This window comes from Watersipora subatra, chromosome 3 (genome assembly GCF_963576615.1).
Source record: "Watersipora subatra chromosome 3, tzWatSuba1.1, whole genome shotgun sequence".
NCBI lineage: Eukaryota > Metazoa > Bryozoa > Gymnolaemata > Cheilostomatida > Watersiporidae > Watersipora > Watersipora subatra.
Genome location: NC_088710.1, coordinates 36304249 through 36326847, shown reverse-complemented (window position 1 = coordinate 36326847; position 22599 = coordinate 36304249). Strand labels below are relative to the sequence as shown.

General features: G+C 34.9%; 2 protein-coding genes across 3 annotated transcripts in view; one reads left to right on the top strand and one right to left on the bottom strand.

Annotated features, from left to right (window-relative positions):
• The window catches only part of LOC137391498 (3-keto-steroid reductase/17-beta-hydroxysteroid dehydrogenase 7-like), a 39846-nt gene that overhangs the window by 2104 nt on the left and 15143 nt on the right, over positions 1-22599 (top strand). For both annotated transcript variants that reach the window (XM_068077996.1, XM_068077997.1), the window contains exons 3-6: positions 282-406; positions 2376-2454; positions 6139-6234; positions 7489-7603. In XM_068077996.1, the coding sequence (XP_067934097.1) occupies positions 282-406; positions 2376-2454; positions 6139-6234; positions 7489-7603 (415 nt within the window). The remainder of the gene's footprint in view (positions 1-281; positions 407-2375; positions 2455-6138; positions 6235-7488; positions 7604-22599) is intronic.
• Positions 11679-21148, bottom strand: LOC137391401 (melanocortin receptor 5-like). Its single transcript, XM_068077863.1, has 4 exons — positions 20934-21148; positions 19622-19895; positions 16088-16327; positions 11679-13233 (listed from the first exon to the last, which is right to left on the bottom strand). The coding sequence occupies exons 1-4, from the start codon at positions 21041-21043 to the stop codon at positions 12562-12564; spliced, it is 1296 nt and encodes a 431-aa protein (XP_067933964.1). The 5' UTR covers positions 21044-21148; the 3' UTR covers positions 11679-12561.

Below are 22599 nucleotides of genomic sequence, written 5' to 3'. Positions count from 1 at the left end.
ATTTATTGTCATTTAAATACTCCGGTAATTATGTATTTGTGTAGATTTAAATATTGTCTTTATGAAGGCAGGAAGACATCTCACTTGTGTCACGCTGTCATTTTGTTTCGACACATCAGTCTACTCTTTGTGATATGCTAGAGATGCTTGGTGGTTAACAAGTTTTGTCAATATAATTTGTTTTACATTCAATCATTTCATAAAAGCAAACTTGGCTTGTTTCGTTTACAACTTAAACTGAGCATTTTGTTGCCACATTATAACGTCATTCATATTTTCAGTGGTGTAGGCTTTGCTCTCTGCAATCGTCTTTTGGATGACTTTTCTAACATGCGGCTCTGCATCATATGCAGAAATGAACAGAGGGGCACGGATGCCTTGAATGCCTTACTAACTACTCATTCAGGTACATGTGTTGTATTGAGTCAGTACTAACTACTCATTCAGGTACATGTGTTGTATTGAGTCAGTACTAACTACTCATTCAGGTACATGTGTTGTATTGAGTCAGTACTAACTACTCATTCAGGTACATGTGTTGTATTGAGTCAGTACTAACTACTCATTCAGGTACATGTGTTGTATTGAGTCAGTACTAACTACTCATTCAGGTACATGTGTTGCGTCGAGTCAGCTTATGTTTCTGTTTACAATCGATACACAACTTGGGATGCATTTGTATTGATAACATTGCTAGCTTATAGCTCAGTTCTTGGTTACACTAGGTATTAACCAGTTTACAGTCTATTTGTGTAAACATTTTTACCTTAATACTTTAGTTGGCATTATATACCTGCTACCAATTACAAATTGAATTAGATGTTTATGAGTTGTAGATTCGTTCTCTCTTGATCTCCTAATCATGTTGTAGTAGTGCTTCATACAGACCTACACATAATAATTGCAAAAGAGTCACAGAAGAGATAGAATCTTTACACTCGCCGTAAAACATCTAATTGAACACCATGGCGCTCTCTTTTTTTCAAACTTTCCTCTATATTGGCAGTCAAATAGAGGTGGCGTTCAAATAGAGGCTGGCGTTGTATTTTGCAAATGGTTTGTCAGCAATTGGGAAGACAAATTTAGCCCATTTACGGGTGAAGCAAATGTCGCCTATATATTACTTTCTCTTTCCTGTGAAGTGATGTTAAATCTTTTGGATGCTATAAATCTGCTAACTTACCTCCAACTTGTCAAAGATCTCTTAATAAATATGCATTGAGGAACTGAGAAATATCTCCATCAGTTGATATCTATTGCTTGCAATTAACCATTGATAATATTATAGCCTGTGCCCTGCTTTGCAATCTGTTTGAGTTTCCAATTTTTATTTCATTCTAGATTTGAAGACATATTTTTATTTTATAATCATATTTAACAGTGTTGCATGAAAGCTCATTGCACTCATTGATATGTTTGCTACAGTTTGCAGCCAAAACTAGTTTTTTATGTTTAATAGAAGAAGAGTTACGAGCGTCGATTCATTGTAAGAGCAGATTACTGCAATCAAATATGCTATCCAATAATATGCTATAAATCTGCAAATTTAGAAATTAATCAAATTATATAATGAAAATCAATCAAATGCTACCAATATATATTCATGAACAAGTGACATAAACGAACCATACTCATAATACACGCAGAAACAAGAATTAACGTTTTTAGAACAAAAATAAATGCATCATTTGCTCGGCTAACTACATTCTGATTGTTGCTTTTGATAGAGCAAACATATTCTGGTTGTCCAATACTTTCCACAATGTCTTTTGACCTCAAATCTTTTTCCTCACTACTGAGCTAGTCGATATTAGTGTCCAAACAATTTTTTGCCAGAGCAAAACCTTTATGCATTGCATTTAGCACAGTAACGTAACAGATTTACTCGACAAACGCAACTTTTAGCCTAAAACTAGTTGTTCATCTACCATCGTAAATGTAAACCGTTTTTATATAAATGTACTTGGAAGTATCAAAACCACATTAAACAAGGAACTACTGTTAGCCTGAGACAGTTATTAATTATTTTTATGGTCTGCTTTCAAAGTTGGAAAAGAAAAAAGTGAAAAGCTCTGGTGTTGGACAACAAGAGAATTAATTGTTATTGATGTAAACGATTCATTATTAATACGATTTTGTGGACACTTTTAAACTGATCACTTGATATTATGGGCTCATAAAGATCAAAAATTGTCAAAGTGGTGGTCAAATGAAGGTGGCGTTCAAATAGAGGTGGTGTTTACTGAGTGGTTTTACGGTATGTCCTCTTATGAATTCGACCGCATTCTACCTCTGACTCATTGCACTCAGATTATATATATACTATAGACATTATGTAGTTTGAAATATTGATTTGATGCCCTTTTTTGCTGTAGGTGCGGCAATTACTTTGGTCTTGTGTGACATTGGATGCATTTCTTCTGTAAAGAAGTGTTGCCAGGAGATAAGGAAGTTGTGAGTAGTGTGGCCTTTAAATGGTTTACCATACATACATACACACACATATATATATATATATATATATATATATATATATATATATATATATATATATATATATATATATATATATATATATATATATATATATATATATATACATATATATATATATAATATGCATAAGTATCTGTATATATATATATATACATACACCATTAAAACCTCTAACTGAACGTCATGGCGCTCTATTTTTCAATCCTTCCTCTATAGTGGCGGTCAATTGGAGGTGGCGTTCAAATAGAGGCTGGCGTTGTATTTTTCAAATGGCTTGTCAGAATTTTAGGAAGATAAATTTAATCATTTTACGGGCGAAACAATGTCATCTATATTTTGCCCTCTTTTTTTGGTGGAGCGATATTAAACCTTTTGGATGCAACAACTCTGCTAACATGACTCCAACTTGTCAAAGATTTCTTAATAAATATGCATTGAGAAACTGTGAAATATCTCTACTAGTTGATATCTATCGCTTGCAATTAACCATTGATGATATTATAGCGTGTGTACTGCTTTGCAAATTTTTAGAGCTTTTAATTTTTATTTCATTCTGGATTTGAACACATAATTTTATTTTATATGCATATTTAACAATGTTGCATAAAAGCTCATCGCACTCATCGTTATGTTTGCTACAGTTTGCAGCCAAAACTAGGTTTTTATGTTGAATAGAAGAGTAGTTATGAGCGTCGATTCATTTGTAAGATCAAATGACTGTAATGATGCTATCAAATAATATGCTATAAATCTGCAAATTTAGAAGTTATATAATGAAAATCTATCAAATACAACAAATATTCTACTCATGAACAGGTTACATAAACAAACCATACTTATAATACATGCAGAAACTAAAATTAACGTTTTCAAAACAACAATATTTACATCGTTTGCTCGGCCAGCTGCATTCTGATTGTTGCTCTGAAGGAACAACCATTTTGTGGTTGTCCAATACTTTCCATAACGTCTTCTGACCTCAACTTTTCTTCTGCGCCACTGAACTCGTCGATATTAGCGTCCAAACAATTTTTTAGCAGAGCAACTTTTACATGTTGCATTTTACACAAATAATGAAAAAATTTTAGTCTCATGGGCGCTACACACAGCGTTTAGCCTAAAACTAGGCATTTATATACCATGTAAATAAATGTAAAGTGTAAACCGTTTTTTTCATACATGTACTTCGAAGTATCAAGACCACGTTGAACAAGGAACTACTATTAGTCTGAGACAGTTATTAATTTTACATTTGTACACCATTTTTAATTTCTATGGTGTTGCTTTCAAAGTTGTAACGAAAAAAACGAAAAGCTTTGGAGTTGGACAATGGGAGAATTGATTATTAATATAAACGATTCATTATTAATACGATTTTGTGGACACTTTTCTACTGATCAATTGATATGAGTGGTTCGTAAAGATCAAAGATTGTCAAAGTGGCGGTCAAATGGAGGTGGCGTTCAATTTTCCAATATTTTTCTCACAGCGACGGTCAAATAGAGGTGGGGATCAATTAAAGGGTTTACTTTATAATAAGAAATATATATCTATATATACATTTCTCAAAGTATGCGTGTGTTACTCTGGTTATAGCTATAGCGCACATTGATTATTTTACCAGTGCGACCCCGCGTTACGACACCCCTGTTAAGAAATATTTATCTGTAAGGTTCAATTACTATATCTGGGGTCAAGGCCAATTCTTCTCATGCGGATAATTATATTGTCTCTGTGGGAAGAGCTTCGACATTATCCCTCTGTTTGGCAGAAGACAGTACGGCATCTCATTTTTACATTTGTACCAGTGTCGAAAGGTACCAGTATCAAAGTATCGTTGTATTCAAAGTTTTGATGGATAGCTTCTGGAATAGTAACCTTTTTTATACACACACACTGCTATGTAAGAATTGCTATTATTAATTTTACATAGTCAGGATTTTTAATTTGTTTTCTCTGTTCGTATTAATTGTATCATTACCGAATCATCTCTTATTGTAATCGTAGCAAAACCGACTTAATTTGGCTATTACTTGCTAATTATTTCACATTTACATCTAAACCTTTTTATAGTCGTTTTATTTTTTAATTTATTTGACCTGCACGAAACATTTTCCTCATGATATGAAGTTTAAATACTGTTTGGCAACGTCTGAAAACCTTTACAGTTGTTTTTATTTTCTCTCTTAATTTACTTCAATTACACAAAACACTTTTCTCATGATATGTAGTTTGAAAGTTAGAATGACAAATGTTTTTATATACATGTTTATACATACAAATTCTCTGTCCAAAGACTTTTTTATTACCCGGGCAACGCCGGGTTGTACAGCTAGTATCTATATACATTTCAAAGTTTGTGTGTGTACTTCGGTTTGTTTAGCTATAGCTATTAAAATCTAGGAAGTAAGAGCTTGGCTCCCGCTGGATTGGAACTTGGAACCTCCTATTGACTAAGCAAATATCTTACCAATTAAGCTACTTGAGATTATTCGATTCACTAGGTGATATGAGTGATTATCTAGGTTAAACTACCCATTACATTGCGGCACAACATCAGCAAAGCTTGCTCTCCCAGCCCTTTTTAGTACGTTTAAATTACTAGCTTGCTCAAATTAGCCATTGGCAATGTGCCAGGCTAATAGCAAGTGGCAGGCAGATACATTTCCTGTCACTGTTTATAAGTTAATTTTTAATACCCGTGCAATGCGGGGCATTTCACTAGTACATGTATATATACATTTACCTTTAGACAGCCATAACTGGACACATGTTTCAACTTGACAAATTTTTTATTTGAGTCTGAGTTCAAGAAAAGTGTTCAAGTTAAAAATAACAATATCCTTTCGGTTTTTTCATTTCATATATAAAAATTTTGGTCGTTCACATCGGTATCATTGCCGTTCTTGTCATCAAGTAAAAAGGAGTTTTACTTTTAAAGTTGAATAAAGAGGCTTTCCTAGCCGCCTTTACCTTTCTTGGCCGCATTTATTTGTCATCAAGTTAAATAATATCCTTCCTTCATTTATAAAATAAAACCTTTTCTATGCTTTTTTTCATGCATTGGTAAAATATATGCTAGTATTTATTGTTTAAAACATGTTTATTTTCATAACTCACATCGTTTGTAAGATGGATTTCAAATCTGAAGCACAATAATTCTATTTCAATTGTTTTAAATTAAATGAATTTCAGTGACATATGAGTTGATCGATGTACGAGCAGAAGAATTAAACTTTTATTTTGAGGTTTTGTTGCTGTACCATTTTGTGGTGAGAAGATGTTATTGATGTATTAGGAGTTGTTCTCTTTCCCTGATTTGCTAAGGTAGATAACACTAGAGATTGCCATTCATTACAACATACCTTAGTCATAAGCTCTGCTGCTGATGTATCAATTCCAGTTACACAGTAGAGCTCGCTAATGTGGTCGGCTCAAAATATTTAAGTTTCCAAAGTCCTCGATAAATATCCGTTTATAATACTCTGTATAAAGATAATGTCTGTATTGTTTTTAAAATCACTGAAGGTAATTTTGGTTTGCAGTTTAAAGTATTCAAGTGTGAGCTTTTTATATCTAGTGTAAGTATACGTCTTACGAGGGAGTGGCGATATATCTATAATAAGGTGGGATGTGTTACAGGTACAAGCATATCGACTTCCTCTTTCTCAATGCAGGGATTATGGCAAATCCCAAAGTAAAAGTGGCAACCGTCTTTACTACACTACTTCAACCTAGGTAACATACCACTCATACGACTGTCTTTAATACTCTATTTCAACATAGGTAATATACCATTCATATGTTTGTCTTCAATACTCTATTTCAACATAGGTAATATACCATTCATATGACTGTTTTTAATACTCTACTTGAACATAGGTAATATACCATTCATATGACTGTCTTTACTACTCTATTTCAACATAGGTAATATACCATTCATATGTCTGTCTTCATTACTCTATTTCAACATAGGTAATATACCATGCATATGACTGTCTTTAATACTCTATTTCAACAAAGGTAATATACCATTCATATGTCTGTCTTCAATACTCTATTTCAACATAGGTAATATACCATTCATATGGCTGTCTTTACTACTCTATTTCAACATAGGTAACATACCATTCATATGTCTGTCTTCAATACTCTATTTCAACATAGGTAATATACCATTCATATGACTGTTTTTAATACTCTACTTGAACATAGGTAATATACCATTCATATGACTGTCTTTAATACTCTATTTCAACATAGGTAATATACCATTCATATGTCTGTCTTTACTATTCTATTTCAACATAGATAATATACCATTCATATGACTGTTTTTAATACTCTACTTGAACATAGGTAATATACCATTCATATGACTGTCTTTAATACTCTATTTCAACATAGGTAATATACCATTCATATGACTGTCTTTAATACTCTATTTCAACATAGGTAATATACCATTCATATGTCTGTCTTTAATACTCTATTTCAACATAGGTAATATACCATTCATATGTCTGCCTTTAATACTCTATTTCAACATAGGTAATATACCATTCATATGACTGTCTTTACTACTCTACTTCAACATAGGTAATATACCATTCATATGTCTGTCTTTAATACTCTATTTCAACATAGGTAATATACCATTCATATGTCTGTCTTTACTACTCTACTTCAACATAGGTAATATACCATTCATATGTCTGTCTTCAATACTCTATTTTAACATACAGTAGGTAATATACCATTCACATGTCTGTCTTTACTACTCTACTTCAACATAGGTAATATACCATTCATATGACTGTCTTTAATACTCTACTTCAACATAGGTAATATACCATTCATATGACTGTTTTTAATACTCTACTTCAACATAGGTAATATACCATTCATATGACTGTCTTTAATACTCTACTTCAACATAGGTAATGACTCTTTAATTTATTTATTGTTCTAATTAATTGTCTCCTTCAGTAAACTGATACACAGATTCAGTACTGGCTCAGATTTGCTACTCATCGATGACAGTACTACCAATGAAGGATTTAAGTCAACCTTCGCTACTAACGTCCTTGGCCACTTCTACATGGTGAGTCTGTTCTCTGTGTCTTCAGTCACCATTTGCTAGTGAGGGAGATAGGTGTAGGAGTGAGAAAGATAGGTGTAGGTGGAGTGAAAGAGATAAGTGTAGGAGGAGTGAGAAAGATATGTGGAGGAGTGAGAGAGATAGGTGTTGGAGTGAGAGAGAGATAGGTGTAGGAGTGAGAGAGATAGGTGTTGGGGTGAGAGAGAGATGGGTGTAGGAGTGAGAGAGATAGGTGTAGGAGTGAGAGAGATCGGTGTAGGAGTGAGAAAGATAGGTGTAGGAGTGAGAGAGATAGGTGAAGGAGTGAGAGAGAGAGATGGGTGTAGGAGTGAGTGAGATAGGTGTAGGAGTGAGAAAGATAGGTGTAGGAGTGAGAGAGATAGGTGTTGGGGTGAGAGAGAGATGGGTGTAGGAGTGAGAGAGATAGGTGTAGGAGTGAGAGAGATAGGTGTAGGAGTGAGAGAGATAGGTGTAGGAGTGAGAAAGATAGGTGTAGGAGTGAGAGAGATAGGTGTTGGAGTGAGAGAGAGATAGGTGTAGGAGTGAGAGAGATAGGTGTAGGAGTGAGAAAGATAGGTGTAGGAGTGAGAGGGATAGGTGTAGGAGTGAGAGAGATAGGTGTAGGAGTGAGAGGGATAGGTGTAGGAGTGAGAGAGATAGGTTTAGTAGTGAAAGCGAGATGGGTATAGGAGGAGTAATAGAGATAACGTAAAACCTCTAATTGAATGCCATCTTTTTTTAATGCCATCTCTATTTGACTGCCACGGTAAGAGAAATGTTAAATAATACAACGGCACCCTTTAATTGAACACCACTTCTATTTGCCAGTCACTTTGACATTCTTTGATCTTCACAAAGCCATAATAGAAAGTGATCAGTAGAAAAGTGTCCACAAAATAGTACTAATAATGACTCGGTTACATCAATAACAATTTATTATTTCATGGTTGCTGCAGTGGTTGCCATGATTTTAGTGATGGTGTACCTGAGAGGACTGATCATCATAATCATCAGAACTAGACTGATTCCAATTCACTAAAGTCTAAATCATATCAATTATTTTCAGATGTTTTCCATAATGTGATTTATAATCTTACAAGAAGACTTCAAAGCATTTTGATGAACAATGAGAATACTCTTCCGGAACACTATGACGTAGTAGCAGCCATTATTATGTCGTATTCCAACTTTAAAACATATTTAATACTCTTAAACTTGATGTTCGTTTTGTAAATCTTAAGCTTTACGGTTTTTTAAAACTGAGAGCGACACCATTGGAACAGTTAATAACACTGTGCTACTAGTTGACAATAAAGGTAGTTCCTTGCTTACTCAGTCTGATACTTTGACGTATATGAAAAGAAGGTTTTACCAAAAATGTTGACACCGACACCATTAATGTCGATCCACTTGAAGGAGAGTGTAAAATGTTCAATAGAATCGCGTAAAGTAGGTCGCCTACATTTTACACGATGAATAAGCGTTAGGGTAACTTTATTTTCTCAAAATTCTGACAAGCACGTCGAAAAATACAGCGTCACCCTCTATTTGAACGCCGCTTCTAGTTAAATGCCGCCATCAGGGAAGGGTTGAAAAATAGAGCGCCCTGGCACTCAAATAGAGGTTTCACGGTGAGTGTAGGAGTGAGGGTGATACGCATAGGAAGAATGAGGGAGCTAGGTGTAGGAGTGAGACAAATAGGGGTCATTAACAGGATTGGCTCAGTTTAAACCCAGGGTTTAAACTGAGTCAACCCGGTTAAACCAAACGATTTAAAACCAACAAAAAAAACAGTTTTTATGATTTCTTCATTATTTTTTGTGAAAAATCTAATATTTTAAGCTCCTAGTGGTTCTTGTGTGGTAGAAATGCAATTCTGTGTAATTATTAGCTGTGGAAGTTCATTTAGCACAGTAGTAAGGTGGTGGTAGAGCTCAAGTTGCAACTACATGAAATCCTAGCACAACAATGAATTAGTGAATTTCGTTTCTAATTGCTTTTATCAAGTGGTACGATGGTCTCTTCACTGATGAAATATAAAAACCATGTGAAATATACTAATTCCATCATTGTCTCTAATGATGAATAAAACCTTTCTCATTTCTTGCTAGCGAGAGAGGATTGCTTATAATTAGAAATTAAAACAATGAAGTCCTTTTGAGGCAATAACTTTAGGTTTGCAAACTAATATTTCATTTAGTGGGCACAAGCCAAAGTAGTTGGATTGTTAGAATTCAGTGTATCAAGTTTTTTGTGTTTCGAAAAGTTAAAGTTGTACCTTGAATTTCCAACATGCCTCGCAAACAGGATCCCGTTTGGCAGTTTTTCACTCGAACTGCAGAAGGCAAAGGTTTAAGGCAAAATGCAATAAGTGTGTTGTCGTAATGCAAGGTCACGCGGATAGGCTTAAAGCTCACATAACAGAATGTCAAGCTGCTGTTCACTACTACACAATTAATCACTGGGATTAAGATTCCTACTTATACATAGGGCTATATGTAATATATTCACTTTATGCGATAAGATTTCTGCTCTGTATTTCTTCATTCATGTTTTATTAAAAGTTCATTCTGAAATTTCTATAAGTTTTCTCTACTTTTTCATAACAACCCCCACAATACCATCTTTAAACCATAACTGTCACGTACAACTTTTATCGTATTTGCTAGGTAAGTCAGACACACTGATTCCAATTTTGTACTCAAAATAAAGATTAGTCCACTAACTTTCAGAGTAATGAAGGCTTTTTTACAGCGTTTTAATATCGGTCTCGAAAACAACACGATCGGCACAACAAGCTCAGCCCATAAATACGTGACGTAACCTAGCTTTTTAGGAACAGAAGTTATGTAGGGATGTTTAGATCGATTTAGAATAATATAGATGAGTGTTTTAAAATTCATTAACATCTAAATTCAGCCTTAAAAATAATCTCGGTCTTTTCTGAAAGGTAGATTCATAGATATATATACATATGGTATAGGTATATATATCTAGGTACCATAGGTATATATATCTTTGGGTAGATTAGTTATTTAACATTGCATATTTAAAAAAGCGCAATAACAACGCCAGCTTGTGATAAAACCGCCCTTTTTGAGCTCATTTTTCTCGGCGTCCAGCCTAGTTAAACATCATGTAACAAGCTATGAGCAATTTTAAATAGTTTATATACCTTTCATAAAAGACTGCGATTATTTTACAGGCTGGATTTAGATAATAATGGGTTTTAAGACACCCATCTCTATTATTCTAAATCGGACTAAACATTCCTAACTTCCGTTCCTGAAAAAGCTAGGTTTCGTCAAATATTTATGGGCAGAGCTTGTTGCTAATGCCGGTTGTGTTGTTTTCGAAACGGGTATTGAAACGCTTTAAGAAAGCTCAAATGACTTTGAAGGTTAGTGGGCCAATCTTTTATTTGGAGTACAAAATCGGAATCAGCGTGGCTGATTTACCTAGAAACTAGGATAAAAGTTGTACGTGACAGTTATGGTTTAACAGATGATTCCACATATGTATGTTCAATACTCAATCATGCAGCTATAGTAAGTGATGTTAATTAGACTTTTGATGTTGCAAAAACCTTGTCAAATTATATAAACCATAAAAGCCGGTTTAAACCATAAAAACCGGTTTAAACAAAAAACCAGGTTAATTCAGTTTTTTCATAAAAACCGTGGTTTTTTCAAAACCTGATCATTAATAGAGAGGGCTGGCTTAACTTTCAGCTTTTAATAATAATTCTTAGCTTAATCCTTCATCTAATCTTACTGAGTCCCTTTTATTCTGTCATATCCTGTTATTGTATGTCAGCAGTTTTGAGAAATAACTTAACAGCTCTGTCATTTTACATACAGTAACGATACCGAAACGTCTCATCTTTGCGCCCATTTAAACAGGAGCAACATATATTATATGTATATTTTATAGCATTTTCATTTGAACTTTCGTTCTACTAATTATAAACATTTCTCAATCATATTAAAATAGCGAGTTAAAATAGTTGTATTTTTGTTCTTTACAACAGGCAACATATAATAAATATATGAAAGTATGCAATCCTACTCTTTGCCACTCTCTTTTGGATTCCAAATTGAAGAATAGATATGGAACATTCAGTTGGATGCAGTTGTAACCTCATTGGCCACTTTTCATGTTGTCCTCTTATAGATGAAACAGAAACTAAAAATATTATGCCATTGAATTCTTATACAAGTGTTCTGTAATTTAGTTTTAGTGATGTTCTCTCCATAAATTTGCAACCAATCAAATAAGATATTTGCCCGATCTACTGGAACAAAACTATACAACAAGGTATTTTGTATATGCTACAGGGAGTGGTGGTAAACTCTAAAATTTAACACTGCAACTGTATCTATTGCGTGTCTAGTTGTGATTAGATGCTTTCAGCATTAGCCTCTTGGCTGTGAAATAAACAGCCGGCTAGATGACTCTTGTCTTGACTCCCTCCGCTTGTATGTTTAGCTACATCCTGCTTTCTGGTGAGGTCATCGAGTTACATTCTGTTGGCTATAATGAATTCTATTGGCCCAATCATATGCCAACATGTATTGCTGAACAGTCCTTTTCAAGTTGCCTTCTCTTGAATTGTTGCTTTTATGGCTAAATGGTATCTGCGCAGGTTCTTGTTACTAAACTAACTGTAATGCCATTGCGGGTTCGAAGTTCGGTCTGGCGGGGCCTTGGGTCACACAATTTTGATTTTTTGACATTCTATAAACTTGCTCAATAGTAAAACGAGAATACTCAAGCGTAAAAATGCGGAATATCGTAATTGTTTGATTTTTTAATGCCTGGGTCAATTCTGCTCGTAATAGGGGATTCGCTATAGATTGGTATTTGGAGCTTGTGAAACTTCCTTTATCCTGTTATTTTATCGATGAAGGTAGGCGAGTTGTTTCTGCAAGGTACCGTCTGCTATTAGGGTAGTCAGATTGTCAGTTGAATTCAAACTGCATCATGCTGGTATTGCCGCTCAGTGGGGTGTCCTCTGTCATCTCGCTCACCTGACTTGTCATTGTCCCCTTCCTGCTAAATGAGGCTCGCTCGCTGAGAGATGCCCCGCTGTAGATTGTCGTGCTTGTGCTATTATTGGAGTACTGTCTGCGTGTGTATTTTACTGGGAATTTGTAATTATTGGATGATCGGTTTCGCAACGCTTTGCCAAGACTGTTCATTTTATTCGAAAATGTTGGCCTTTGGAATCGCAGGAACGTTTTTAAGCCTGCTTGAATTTCTCTCATTCTCAAAGCGTAGACAAGAGGGTCACAGACGGCATTCATGACAACTAATGCATATAAATACAGCATCAATTGCTGATGCATTTTTACAACACTCATGTCATTTGTTATCTTCATTTGGAGAATCGTATATACGTCCAAAATGCAGCTGGGCAGCCAGAGAATGGCAAATATACCGAGGATTATTAGAGATGTGATCAGGCCTCGAATGTGCCGACGAGCTTTTCGCTGCGGGGCTGTTGTGTAGCCTTGCCTCTGATAAGTGTAGAGAATGCTCATGATACCCCCATACATGGTTGTCATGATTGCAAGGCACATGACCACTACGCAGAACATAATGTGCTCTGCCTCGTACTTGGAGCACCATACCTGTAAATACAGAAGATTATGTTTGCCGTCGACTAGCCTGCAACTTCACAATGATCACAATGATGTGGATTACTTCTTAGAGATGTAGAGATAAAGATGTGTACTATATTTAGTGCTATATCATACCACTATCGGCTAGTACTATATCATACTACTGTCAACTAGTACTATATCATACTACTATCAACTAGTACTATATCATAATACTATCAACTAGTACTATATCATACTACTATCAACTAGTACTATATCATAATACTATCAACTAGTACTATATCATACTACTATCAACTAGTACTATATCATACCACTATTAACTAGTACTATACCATACTACTATCAACAAGTACTATACCATACCTATCAACTAGTATTTACTATATCATACTACTATTGACTAGTACTATACCATACTACTATCAACTAGTACTATATCATAATACTATCAACTAGTACTATATCAAACTACTATCAACAAGTACTATATCATACCACTATCAACTAGTACTATATCATACCACTATCGACTAGTACTATACCATACTACTATCAACTAGCACTATACCATACTGCTATCAACAAGTACTATACCATACTACTATCAACTAGTACTATACCATGCTACTATCAACTAGTACTATACCATACTACTATCAACTAGTACTATATCATACTACTATCAACAAGTACTATACCATACTACTATCAACTAGTACTATATCATACCACTATCAACTAGTACTATACCATACTACTATCAACTAGTACTATATCATACCACTATCAACTAGTACTATATCATACCACTATCAACTAGTACGATATCATACTACTATCAACAAGTACTATACCATACTACTATCAACTAGTACTATATCATACCACTATCAACTAGTACTATATCATACCACTATCAACTAGTACTATATCATACTACTGTCAACAAGTACTATACCATACTATTATCAACTAGTACTATATCATACCACTATCAACAAGTACTATACCATACTACTATCAACTAGTACTATATCATACCACTATCAACTAGTACTATATCATACCACTATCAACTAGTACTATATCATACTACTGTCAACAAGTACTATACCATACTATTATCAACTAGTACTATATCATACCACTATCAACAAGTACTATACCATACTACTATCAACTAGTACTATATCATACCACTATCAACTAGTACGATATCATACTACTATCAACAAGTACTATACCATACTACTATCAACTAGTACTATATCATACCACTATCAACTAGTACTATACCATACTACTATCAACTAGTACTATATCATACCACTATCAACTAGTACTATACCATACTACTATCAACTAGCACTATACCATACTGCTATCAACAAGTACTATACCATACTACTATCAACTAGTACTATACCATGCTACTATCAACTAGTACTATACCATACTACTATCAACTAGTACTATATCATACTACTATCAACAAGTACTATACCATACTAATATCAACTAGTACTATATCATACCACTATCAACTAGTACGATATCATACTACTATCAACAAGTACTATACCATACTACTATCAACTAGTACTATATCATACTACTATCAACTAGTACTATATCATACTACTATCAACTAGTACTATACCATACTACTATCAACTAGCACTATACCATACTGCTATCAACAAGTACTATACCATACTACTATCAACTAGTACTATACCATGCTACTATCAACTAGTACTATACCATACTACTATCAACTAGTACTATATCATACTACTATCAACAAGTACTATACCATACTAATATCAACTAGTACTATATCATACCACTATCAACTAGTACGATATCATACTACTATCAACAAGTACTATACCATACTACTATCAACTAGTACTATATCATACTACTATCAACAAGTACTATATCATACCACTATCAACTAGTATTATATCATACCACTATCAACTAGTACTATATCATACTACTGTCAACTAGTACTATATCATACCACTATCAACTAGTACTATATCATACTACTATCAACAAGTACTATATCATACTACTGTCAACAAGTACTATACCATACTACTATCAACTAGTATGTACTATATCATACAAGTAATGGTACTTTGAGTAGGGTTGAGTTTGCTCTTAATTCATTTATGCTAGCTTTAAGAATATTTCACATTCCTGTTTTACTGCTCTCTTAGCATTGTCTACTCATTCAATATTTATAATTCATGATTATTCGCTAGCAGCCTTTTATACACCCTATGTATTTTGCAATTGGAATGTTAATATGATAGTGCAACAGGAGTGTGTTTAGTACAAAGATTATTTAGTCGTGATATTAGCAGATTTACTATAGCCTAAGTTTTGATGTCTGCGCTAGAAACTGTCCGACAGAGTTGCATGTTTCCTCTTAATAGATAGAATTACACGTATGTCCAACGAATCTGTCTAGTTAACAAATCCTATTAAAGATATGTTTGTGTTGTTATGGATATGCGCTTGTGTGGTATCAACTACGGATGGGAGACAGAGTCAACTGTTCTCGTTATCAATTGTAATGCCAACAGGCCAGTTGATCAAATTGATAAAACTTAGTCAATTTCAATTCAAATCTATTCATTTCAAATGAAATTTTGTTGAAGGTTTAAAGGGGTAGATCAATACTAGACCAGTTGGGTAAGATTCAATTCTGTTGAAAGGTAATGCATGTCAAACAGTCCAATCGAAATTGTGTTGGCTTTAAGCCAATATAGATGATAATAAGAATACATATTAAAAGCAACAAGCAAGAATTGTTGCTAGAAACGAGCAATTATTCACGTACCCTTTCACAGTAGCCTCCCGTGGAATCAATGTAGCAGTGTTTGTGTAGAGGAGCCGGGATAAAAAAGTCTGAAAAACCCAAGATGAAGGATATTGTCCAGAACATAGACAGTGTGATGTGCACTTTTCTCTTTGACATGTAGAGGCTATAGGTCAGGGGTTTGGCTATAGCGCAGTAGTGGTCCACGGCAAGGCACAACAAGTTGAAGAGTGTCGCATTGTGGCCTGTCAGTATTATTGCCTATAAACGATTGACAGTATTTTCAACTCATCAAATTGTACTGTTTTTAGAAATGTGGGCTTGGTGAATTCGAGGGTTGGACAGAAAAAATAAATATTGTGTAAGGGAAGACCTTAGAACTCATTTAGAAATAAGCCCAGTAGGGAAAGTCGTAGTTTTTTCTCTGTCTTTTTGCATTTTGTGCACATGGCTACAGGGTAGACAACTCCACTTCAATTGAGAGTAATTTATAGTGTAATTTGGTTGAGTTGCCCAAGAGCAGTGGTCAAAGTCCTGTCATAATAGTAAGACAAGTTTTTACTCTACTAAAAGAATAGGTAATATGGCAAGGCATTATTAAATCATTTTTTGTTGAAGAGCTTCACTGATAGCCAATACTTTCACAGATACAAATCTCATCAATATTATAATTGTTAGTACGTTGGCAAGCCACCAGAGCCTTCAGGACGCATTGCTGAAAAATTTAGGTCTATTCATTTGGCTGCCTACCAAAATAGGTAATGTTATATCACTATTGCACTAGCTCCAAAGTCACCAGTTTAATATTACATTGTACTTGCATTTATGTTTTGTTTTCATCAAACTTAACAAATATTACAAAATATAAAAACATGGCCATTTTTTAATTTTTCTCAATTTGCGCATACATGAAGTATCGTGTAGTTGGCATTTAAAATGGTGGGTAATCAGCATTTCAACAGCCCATTGAGCAAAGGGAAGACCATGGGGTGCAGATCTATAATTGATTTAGGCATTAATCTAAGCAACAATAAGTTGTTGCAGTCTGAAGGTGTTGAAATTCTTGCGCTAGTCCCTCCTTTTTCTAGGAATGAATGACAACCTTTCTCTCCTCACTATCTCAATGGCTCTTTTAGATGCATCCAGTTATGTCTACATAATTATTAAAAAGTCTGCAGTGCCTTTAGTCTTTTTATTATTTTTAGATCTTTATATTAAAAAACAATCAAATACATTTCTACCGTTTCCAAATCGATTGATTAAAAAAAACATTTCCCACCCTGTTTGCTTATCGACAATAAAAACAAATTAAAGTATGAGATGGGTAGTTAATAATTAGTAAATAAGTTGTAATAAGTTGTTGAAGGCTGCTGACTCACACAAAAACATTACAATAAAACTATGGCTGTTAACTGGTTATATGTAACAGTCACTTGCAGATATGAAGCACCTCATTACTTGTTATGCATGCTGTATGGCTCTTTTCTACATAAAAAAGTGAAAGTCACTCTCAAAAGTGAAATTTTGGTTCAAAACAAGTAAAAGCTACATGTCTACATGGCTACATGTCTACAGACAAAAAGACAGAGATACAAACATACAGACATACATACAGATATACATACATACAAAAAGCAGACGGACATATAGACCAACAGAGAGACAGTCAGACATACACGCAGCCAGACACGTATGGGGAAAGGCAAAGATACATACAGACAGGGTGAAACGGGCTCACAAACATGCAAGTGGAGAGACGGACAGACAGACATATATGCAGTCATGGTGACAGGCATACAGATAACATATAAACAGGGGACAGACAGGCATTCAGATAACATGTAAACAGGGGACAGACAGGCATACAGATAACATATAAACAGGGGACAGACAGGCATACAGATAACATATAAACAGGGGACAGACAGGCATATAGATAACATATAAACAGGGGACAGACAGGCACACATACAATCAGAGAGATAAACAGACAGTCATCAGACAGATCAAGAGCCAGATAGAGAGACAGACAGACATGCATATAGACAGAGAAACAGGTATAGAAAGACATACAGACATCTGACAGGCAAAGGACAGATGAACTGACATGTATACAGACATACGCATACAGACAAAGAGACAACCATACTGACAGAGAGAGACAAACATACAGGCAGACCAAGAGATGAAGTTATTTGTTAAAATCCTTAAAACCTCTAATAGAACACCATTATGGGAGAAGGGTTGATAAATACAACACCACCCTTTAATTGAATGTCACCCATATTTGACTGCCAATTTGACATTCATTGTGGAAGTTATAACAGAAAGTGATCAGTAGAAGAGTCCACAAAATAGTACTAATAATGACTCAGTTACATCAGTAACAATTAATTCTTTCGTTGTTGCTGTAGTGGTTGTCATGGTTTTAGTGACAGTGTACCTAAAAAGATCGATTGTCACAATCATCAGAAATACCCTCTGATTCGAAGTCACTAAGGCCTAAGTCCGATCCATTGTCTTCAGATTCGTCTATAAAGTGGTTTACAATCTGACCTGAAGACTAAAGCTTTTTAGAACGATGAGAATACTCTTTAGGAACCGCGTATGACGTAATAACAGTTATTGTTATGGCTTATTGAAGTTCGTTTTCTAGCTCCAAAGCATCACAGCTTATTTTTTCTAATTTTTAAAGTAACTTCATCAAAGTGAGCGATAATTGTATCCGGCTAATTCAATCAAAGGAGTTCCTTATTTAACGAGGTCTGATACTTCGGTCGGTGTACATGAAAAACAGTTTAGCGAATATGCTGAGGCTGACGGCTTTATGTCGCTCCACCCGAGGAAGAGTAAAAAATACAGGCCATATTAGCGTCGCTGTGCCAATTAAAGGGATTAATCTATCTTACCAAAATTCTGACAAGCTAGTCAAAAAATACAGCGCCACCCTCTATATGAACATCAAATCTAATAAAAGGCTACTATAAGGAAAAGGTTGAAAAATATAGTACCATAACATTCAAATAGACGTTTTATGGTACATGTACGTAAACAGAGGGAATATTTTGCTGAAGGTATACTCAGCTAAAGGTACCTGAAAAAGTAAACTACTTGTACACGTTAATTGTACTCATGCGTATATAAAATATGAATTACATTGCATCTTGGATCATCGCTGTCAAATATCTCTTTTTAGATTATAGAATTGCACATAAACCCTACCATGTCAGTAATAGTCAGAATGCTTGGCCAGAGAATAATAGTCGATAGAGTGGAAATACTTGATTATGCAGAAGCAATCTTAAGTTATCATACTCTCCTACTCTGTCCTAAACATGCTGTATGTAAACCAAGCTATGGGTACTCCATGATGTGTGAATCCCATGTATGCCACGAATCCCTCTGGCCCAGCTATATTTGCGCTTTTATTGCAATCCTGAAGAAAAACTGTTCAACTGTTGTAACTTCTGATAATCATGCATTATGTTAATCAAATCCTACAGTCGCTTCTCCTATTTCTAGCAAGATAAAGAAGTTGGCAGCAATATGACATACCCTTGTTATTTTGTACACACACTTTGCTGCATATTGCTGCTCCACTGGAACCATAAATATTCCAAAGAACTGTCGGTTCAACGTTACAGCGAGTATTCCGACTGCTGAGAGTAAATCAGCGCAACATAAACTCAGCATCATCGTCTGATTGGCTGAAAGTCTTTTACGTATGACGCAAATGGCTCCGAGTGCGAGGCAGTTGGTTAGGAATGCCGCAATGCTGAGTACAAGTATCAAGACATGAGTACCATCTATCCTGTTGCTTGCATACTCTCTAAAACCAGTAATTTCTATTACATGCATATACTTGCCAATGTCAATATGTAATCTTGCATAGACATATATGAGCAAAACGATAAGGTTATTGGGCAGCAGATCAATAGATAAATCACATGAAAGATCAATAGCTGGATTGATAGATTTTTAGAACTTCGAGTTTGCTCAGTTAGTAAAAGAAAATAAGTTAACTTTAAAGTTCAAAACTTGGCTAAGGTTGTTCATTGTAAGTTTTATATAACACGCTTGAGGTACATTTATACTGGAGCAGTCGTCATCGGCAGGTGAAAAGGAGAATACCAGAAGTATCAACTTGTGTGGTTAATGATCATTATAATCCTTCGGCAATAGTAATAATCATAGCAAATGCAAGACTGACTGATTGAAATGACATGCTAGTCATAGCCAATCAGTGCACAGGCGAAATGGTACTAAATGAAATTTATTAAGAACATAGAACAAATGTTTTTGGTAAAGGAATACGCATAGCCTGTTCACTTTGCTGTTCACTCACTCTGCAATTACAGAGGCACCGTCAGTATGTGCAAATGATCTCATTTGGCTTGCCTACAGTAAATTGTTTGTGTAAATTTTATGCTCTATTTGTGCAACGACCGCAGTCAATGAATTAATGTTTAATACAAACATGGAAAGTTAGTTTCCTCTAAACTTCTACAACTTAATATTCTGGGAGGCTAGATTTGATATAAATTGCTGCTTCTGACTGACTAGTTCTATGGCTGAGCTCACTCGCTTGTTCAGAGGGGGAAACTTGATCAATCTCAATTTTTGTAGATCTCGCTGCACTTCTTCCAGTGCCTTATATTTGTTATTTATTGATTTACGAGCGTATATTTACATTATTTTCTATATCAAAACAACTGACAATGCTAAGAAAACTACTCGAATAGTTTTTAGAGGCAGCAAGAGTAAATATAGCTCCACACAATCTGAAAAAATATTTTAAAGACGAAGAGAAAAAATAACAGAATGTATAAAATTAACCACACTTAATCTTGGCTGTGCGTTTGCTTACCCATTAGCATTCAGAATATCTTGAAACTCGCCAAAGTCTTCGTAGCTATAATTACCGTCACTCCAGTTCATGCCAGCTCGAAAGCTCCAGTAGAGCTCGGTATCATCCATCCTTATGCTTGAGCATATAAGCTTATTCTACAATGTTCAATATTAAGCTGTCAGGTCACCTCTGTCAGGTCAGCAGTGATTTGCTCCTCTTTTTCTTGTCGTCTCCTTTCCTCATCAAAAGAAATGTCAGCCTTGACAGCGGTAAGCTGATGATAGGGAATTAGTTTGAATCAAGTATTGATGTTTGTAAGCGGCAGCAGACATATGAGCTAATAACTGAGCGCTGACATTCAATGTCAAATCGACAGCATGCCATGAGCTTGCCTGCACAGCTCTAGCCTATCGCAACGATAATACTGACTATGCAATAAAGCTATAAATACAGCTTCTCCTTTCCCTGTTTTGGAGCATCCATTCGGTGAGGCAATGCAACGGTTTGACTAGGCAGCTCACACCAATTCATTTCTTCGTGTTGTGAACATGTTTTTATAGAAACGTTAGGTAGTGTCAGGCGTGATGTTTTGACCTTTTCTGATAAACCGTTAAATTGGGCAATCGTATTTCTGCTAAATAGCGGCCCATATTATAACAACATGATGTCGATCCTAACAACAGCTGCTTGGCAATGTTATTTCATCATTTCCTTGTATTAACATTAACAAAAATATATTGTTTATAATATACGATTTTTATTTTTTCTTCTAGAATCGAACACATTCAAAAGTCAAAATGATCATTAATGTTTCAAGTTTGCCAGTGACAGTCTTTAGTGAGAGCCTACTGCTGTTAGCGGGGCTCTGATAATGAATGTTTAAGCAGCTTGTGGATATGCATCAATATGATATATTAATATATTTACTTTATTTAATGTTTTGTCATATGAAGTAGATGAGAATGCCATATATCTATGGACAAATTTGATCTGCTGTATTTTCTAAAGATTGCCCATCTAGTTAAGCCATGCCAGAAAGATTTACACCTTCACTTTCTACATCAAAATTGTTAACAAAAAATTATTGATTTTGGTAGAGCGTTATACAAACTACGTGTACATAGCGTTTCAAATTACAGTCAAGCCTTGTCTCCTTTCAGAGCTGAAATTGATGTCGTAATGTTGAAGAATTTGTGTGTGGAGGTCATGGAAGCCGAGTTTGAACACAGTGTGATATTACTAAACCTATCCTATATAACAACAAGTATATTTGGTTACTAATAGAGCCTTGTTCAGCTCCTCTCCTAGGTGTAGGTTAACTTACAGTTTATTATTAGTTGTCTATTGTTACCAATAACGTATGTATATTTACCAGTAAGTGTATGAGCTCATGTAATATTTCATTGTTGCTTCAATGTACTTTGTATGTATGGCATAGGTCTATTTCATTGGCTTTACAGATGCGTTTTATAAGGGTTTTTCTAAATTCAAAAATTTGTGTTTTAGTTTAATATATTTATCATTCCTGGAGTAGATGTATCGCATCCAAACCATTGGACTGATTAGAGCAATAAAGGGATATGTAGGAAAGCTTGAATAGCTAGAATTAGCAGGTCTCCTTACAGTCCCCTTGCTATTTTTGTTGAATTATAACTCATTCTAGCTCAGCAACTGCAATTAGGGT

Excerpts from the sequence above, each read along its gene's own strand:
- LOC137391401 (XM_068077863.1), bottom strand. The coding sequence starts at position 21,043 with ATGGATGATACCGAGCTCTACTGGAGCTTTCGAGCTGGCATGAACTGG. Across the intron at positions 16,328-19,621 it reads GTGTGTACAAAATAACAAGG|GCAATAATACTGACAGGCCA; the intron begins GTATGTCATATT and ends AATCGTTTATAG. Across the intron at positions 13,234-16,087 it reads CGGGAGGCTACTGTGAAAGG|GTATGGTGCTCCAAGTACGA; the intron begins GTACGTGAATAA and ends CTGTATTTACAG.